This window comes from Sardina pilchardus, chromosome 3, assembly GCF_963854185.1.
Source record: "Sardina pilchardus chromosome 3, fSarPil1.1, whole genome shotgun sequence".
In the NCBI taxonomy this organism is placed as follows: Eukaryota; Metazoa; Chordata; class Actinopteri; order Clupeiformes; family Clupeidae; genus Sardina; species Sardina pilchardus.
In genome coordinates, this window is record NC_084996.1 from 35482774 (window position 1) to 35489072 (window position 6299).

General features: G+C 37.1%; 1 protein-coding gene across 1 annotated transcript; it reads right to left on the bottom strand.

The window, feature by feature from the left end:
• Window positions 1-799: 799 nt before the first annotated feature.
• On the bottom strand, window positions 800-3001 carry LOC134076271 (protein S100-A12-like). Its single transcript, XM_062531263.1, has 3 exons — window positions 2867-3001; window positions 1211-1344; window positions 800-995 (listed from the first exon to the last, which is right to left on the bottom strand). The coding sequence occupies exons 1-3, from the start codon at window positions 2943-2945 to the stop codon at window positions 864-866; spliced, it is 345 nt and encodes a 114-aa protein (XP_062387247.1). The 5' UTR covers window positions 2946-3001; the 3' UTR covers window positions 800-863.
• Between the last annotated feature and the right edge of the window lie 3298 nt (window positions 3002-6299).

The window sequence follows — 6299 nt, forward strand, 5'->3', positions numbered from 1 at the left end:
AAGAATCTAGACTGAAGTAACTCAACATTTGGCACCTCCAATATGTTTTGTAAATAGTTATAATTAGCCTACCAAAAAGATAGCTAATGCAGAAGTGAACACACATGGATGACTATAAAAACAGTGTTTTCATGGTTTCTAGTAAACTCGTCGTAGGTACTGAGAACTCTACTCTAACTAAACTAGAAGATACTAGTTATATACTTCTAGTACACCTTTTAGTTCCTTATAGTAGTATACATTATTTTAAGGTGTAAAATACCAACAGGATGTAAAATTAGTAAACTTTTATGTGCACTACAAGTGAACATAATAGTTGTACTGTTTACTAATAAAGCACAATTATATGGCTTATTTATATTATTTCTATAGGCCTACTGCATTTATATTAATTGTCTGAACCAAATGCTCAGTTGTCTGAACATATTTACGTAAGAGCTTTCAATGCAGAGGAACACATTTAACACACACATCAAATGTGTGCAGTTGACATGCGCACACAACATGTGAATGCTTTGTTGGATAATGAAATGTCACAGGTCACGAAACCGTAGGTGCTTGTGCTCGTCATCACCACTTGCTGTTATATTATTTACTTGCAAATTACTTTATACTTTGTTATACAGTGACATCCTCTAATTTTGCTGACTGTATACGGGCATGTATATATATATATATATATATATATATACATATGTGTGTGTGTGTGTGTGTGTGTGTGTGTGTGTATATAAAGAGAGAGAGAGAAAGAGAAAGAGAGAGAGAGAGATCTGTTGAACACACTGATGCAACCACAGGAAACTATATAAAATATTTATTAAGGACAGATAGCACCATCTACTGGTAGTAGTGATGTAATCAACTCATGCCATGTCATTGATTGCTGCTGTTAGGGCAGCCACCATAGTGACAAACTCTGTGAAGTTGACTGATCCACTGCCATCTTGGTCCAGTCCTTTAAAGATCTCATCAATAACATTCTTGTCCTTCGCATTCTGATGGGAAGAGAGAGTTTGGTCGTCAGCATTGTGGTAACTATATTTCGAACACAGTTGTGAGATTGAATTTATTTCTTCTAATTGTAACGTGAGTTAATTATTCATTTTGTGGACACTGAAACAATGTCTAGTGACTAATAACAGTTCATGATGGTTAATTGATAATATCTTCAAGCCCCTTAAAATTTTAGGCAGAAATTGTTAAGCCTTACCCCAAGGGCACCGCCGAATTCAGCCTCCAGGAGTTTCTTCAGCTCAGGCTTGTTCAGGGTTTTGTCCGGGCCAGCATTTTGACGGAAGACTGCAATGATTCCCATCATGGATTGCTGCAGTGCGGTCATGGTGACTGTGAAAGAGAGACAGCACAGTGAGGGGCAGATTTACATACATTTGTGAATGCACCATTGTCAGCGCCATGGCCAACCCACAGAAAAAGCATGCTGAGACTTTTTATGTGGTCTTTATCAAACTACTTGTGCACATAGGCTTCAATGGCCAAATCTAGCAGGTAAGGAAGTTTAAGATGATAACGTGAAAGTGAAAGTTAGACAAGTTAGAAAGGCCGACGAAAGTTAAGGTTGCTTCTGAAATAGTACAAAGAAGCAAAACTGGTGCTCTAAATACTGTTGTCTTTGAACACTTCTCTTAAACTTATACTCTATACATTTAACTGCAATTTAGATTGCCGCCTTGTGCAATTTAGATTGCCGCCTTGTGCCGGTGCTTGAGCCAATCCTCCCTGTGATCCTTGACAACATAGTTTACCACAAATGACTCATGGTGCCATACCCAACAACTGCCATCCCTTTCAGAAACTAAAACAAGTCTTGGCTCTACATGTTTACAAAGGTCACTTAAGTTAAGGAATTTGAGATCCCCAATTCCTGCAGTTGATGCATTTACATTTACATGTATTAATTTAGCAGAGGCTTTTATCCAAAGTGACTTATATAAGTCGCCACCGCCCAGTTTCATATGAGTTACATTTATCCAGAAAACTTGAACTAGGGATAGTTCAGTTATATTCTGCTTGGATATTAAATAGATTCTCAGAGAATGCTGTACATTGTATAAGCAACCCTCTAAAATGGTGAATTGTTAAAGATATAGAATTAACCCAAAGTTACATTAATGTACTTTCGATTTACGTTTCCAGGCATAGGGCTACAGAACATTACAATTGGCATTTCATTAATAAATCCCTTACAAATATGTTTGGGCCCATTTCAAATATTTACATCTTTAAAAATATTTTATGGAAATATATTTGAAATATATTTTGTTTGTGAATGGAATATCAAATGAATTAAATAAAGATCAATTCCAGTTTTTATTATTATTATTATTATTATTATTTTCTAATCACATCCCTGCTTGAGAAATAGTAGCTGAAGGTTATCATGAACAAATCTGTATGGCAGTTGTAAAAAACAGAGAGGAAGGCTCTGCTTTTCTAAAGAAAAAGTTGGGTCTGTTACACATTTTAGCTGTGTAGTTATAACCAGAGAGTCTCCTAACAGCAGAAAATTATGTTTTTTTTCCCAGATTTCTCTTGGGATCGCTTTCAAAAGAAACCTGTCAGTTTTCAAATAAACAGTGATGGCGTTATGGCAAACTGAAATACATTACATTCTGGAATTGCATGTCGGCGATCTCAAAGTAAATGTTGAAAAGGTGCATTGCACTCACTGTTAAATGACTGTAGCCTAACCTTCCGCTCAATCTTATCACAAAAGTTGATTAATTTGCAATGGACCAACCAGCACTGATTACTTATTTACAAAGCTTAATGATGAGAGGGGATATGCAGATATAAACCCAGCAAGACAGAAAAAAAAAAAAAAAAAAAAAACCCAAGTTGAACTCACCGATTGGTGTGCTGTGGACCCGGTCTGGATGAAGAGAGTGTTGAGCAGAAGTTGTGAAAATATGAGGGATGAGCTGCATCTTTTATGCTGGCCAACCAGCCACACCCGGCTTCGATCCCCCCCCCCCCCCCCCCTATTGTCTCTTTTCACTCAGGTAAATCCCTCACTGCCGTCCACACCTGTCGTTTTTACCACTCCCTACCGAACATGCCATGACTCATCTAGGAGCTACGTAGGCTACGTAAATTATCTAAAATTACATAGGCCTATGGCGTGGGACTGACTGGACAAGACAACTATGAGGTAGCTTACGCTATAAGAAGTTTTAGGAGAGCCCTGCATTTTGCGATATAAGTTGCAGCCTGAAACAGTCATTGAAGCATTCAATAGACCTCTGAAGTTCGCCTACAAAAAGGATCCAAAGTTGCCATCTTTGCCGATATAAAGAGATCCGGGAGTTAATTGAAGCTAACTGCCTATAAGTTGCATGGTAAGTTAGCTCTGGGGTAGCAAAGATCAAAGTGTGCCGTCTTCACCTACCGAAGATCACAGTCCACTAGACGGCAGTGGACAAAACTGTGTAGTGAAAAACGTCTGCATATCCAATGTCATCATCCCCGCGAGAGTTTAACAGGTGGGTCATTCCACCTCAATTCAACGGATTTTAGAGAAAATTTCTGCTTGACCATCTCAGATTTGCTTCAAACTTTTACCATCTAAAGAGTAACCATTTAAACTAACTTAGCCAAAATATTAGATCGGTATACCTAATACATCCAGAGAAAAACATTTTTGAACATGGTACCCCCCTTCTGATTTTTGGCACATTGGCGCCCTCATCTAAATCTGCAGCAAAGTTCAGATGTCATTATCTCAAAAAGTGTTCAAGCTAAAGACTTCATATTTTCTGTGAATAATGATTGCTACCTATAGATTCCACATATTCATTCCTAAATCGTATGTGTTGACACTGACTGTGTTTCAATCTTGTGAAATCAGAAGAAAAATTGCAGATTTCTTTCACACCCCCACATTGGGTGCCCCATTACACAATTTGTAAACAAAATGTTTGGCAAATGGTTATGTCTCTCTACAGAAGTGTTTAAGCTGTCTTTGAAAAAGTAATGAAGAGGAGTCTATATTGCTTTTTTGTTGGCAGTATTGTAACACAAAACTGAAAAACAATCAATTTGGATAATATTGTATCTCCCCATTACAGAGGTATGACAAGATATACCAATGAATTGAACACATCTCCAGAAAGAGTATGGAATGGGCTTTCAGACTGTGAAATTTCAAGATGGTATTTTGGCTATGGTTATTGAAATGTTATTTATGAAATATTGGTCTACTATAGCAACACATTGCTGATATCCATGAACAGTGACATCTAGTGGCATTAAATAGTGACAGCAGCAATTTATTTCGGAAATACAGGAAATATTTTATTAGTTCATCACTCAGCAAGTAAATGAAAATATAAATGTTTAACAGTATGAGACATAAACATCTGATACTTAGGAATAAGACAAGGATTATGAAATCATTAAATAATAGCACAAAAAAGCAACGCTAATTGTTGTAATAGACCAATATTTAAAAAAATGTTTTTTAATAACTGCAGCCATAATACCATCTTGAAATTTCACAGTCTGAAAGCCCATTCCATACTCTTTCTGGAGATGTGTTAAATTCATTGGTATAGCGTGTCATACCTCTGTAATGGGGAGATACAATATCATCCAAATTGATTATTTTTCAGTTTTGTGTTACAATACTTCCAACAAAAAAGCAATATAGACACCTCTTAATTACTTTTTCAAAGACAGCTTAAACACTTCTGTAGAGAGATATAACCATTTGTCAAACATTTTGTTTACAAATTGTGTAATGGAGCACCCAATGTGGGGGTTGAAAAAAAATCTGCCATTTTTCTTCTGATTTCACAAGATTGAAACACAGTCAGTATCAATACATACGGCCTATGAATGACTATGTGGAATCTATAGGTAGCAATCATTATTCCCAGAAAATTTGAAGTCTTTAGCTTGAAAACTTTTTGAGATAATGACATCTGAACGTTGCTGCAGATTTAGATGAGGGCGCCAATGTGCCAAAAATCAGAAGGGGGGTACCATGTTCAAAAACGTTTTTCTCTGGATGTATTAGGTATACCAATCTAATATTTTGGCTAAGTCAGTTTAAATGGTTACTCTTCAGGTGGTAAAATTTTGAAGGAAATCTGAGATGGTCAAGCAGAAGGCATTTGTTGAATTGAGGTGGAATGACCCAGGTGCGATAATTTAAAATCCCCATGTTATTTTCCCATAGAAAAAATCTCAAGATACCGGATCTCCTTATTTGGGCAAAGATGGTGGCTTTTTTGTAGGCGAACTTCAGAGGTCTATGGCTCGATGGCGGCACGTAGGCTACATGCAAACAAATCAGACCTGTCTTCAATAATATACAAATAACAAAATGCTATTTTGTATTTAAGATATGTATTTGAAATACATGCATCATAAATACTGGCCATTCCTGAACCAAGTAGCGATCCCATCAAATCAGGGGAAAGGTCTTTATTAACAGTGGTTCAAAGTATAAAAATGACAAAAACACTGTTTCTGTGCAATTTGAATATGACTGATCATTAATGCTGTTTTCAGTAGCCAACATACTTGCTGTGTCAGTTACTTTTGTGAGTGCTTGTGTTGTGAGGGTAAAAAGGAGAAAAATATCCATGTGCAACAATGAAAACACGTTGGGCATTCTCCCTTGAAATGCGTGTGTGACGAACAATGGACAGGTAGGCTGAGGAGTTAGATCAGGGGTGTCCAAACTGCGGCCCGCCATGCATTTTAATGCGGCCCGCCGAGCATGTATTAGTTTACTATGGCCCGCCACACTTATCATTGCTGTTCGCTATTTTCCAGCAACGACGCTGTGGTTAACATTACTGCAAACTGCTTTACACTCTTCTTAGAGAACGTTTACAATGTCAATATCAAAACAGCATGTTAGATGATACTCTTTGAAATCTCTATTGCAGTAAATCTAATTTGCGTTATATTACATAGGCTAGGCCTACTCATAACGTTACTCATAACGTAGGCTAATTGCACGCCTTTGAGCGCGCACGAAAGGGAGAGAGCGCGCCAGCTGGCTTGTCATTGTTGATAACTAATATCTCCTTTTTTTTTTTATAAGAAACGTAACGTTTAAAAGAAAAACGCGAAGACAACAGTCTAGTTTCACTACTGAGCAACGGTGAGAGGGCACAGCCATTAGGCACAGCAACCACTGAGTGGAGCCGGCAAGAGTCTTAAAGTGACAGAGCACCATTTATAAATGAATTAAACACCATCATATTACAATTAACAAAATAACTTTGTCATTATCATCATTTAAATAATTATATACGTTATGTATACTG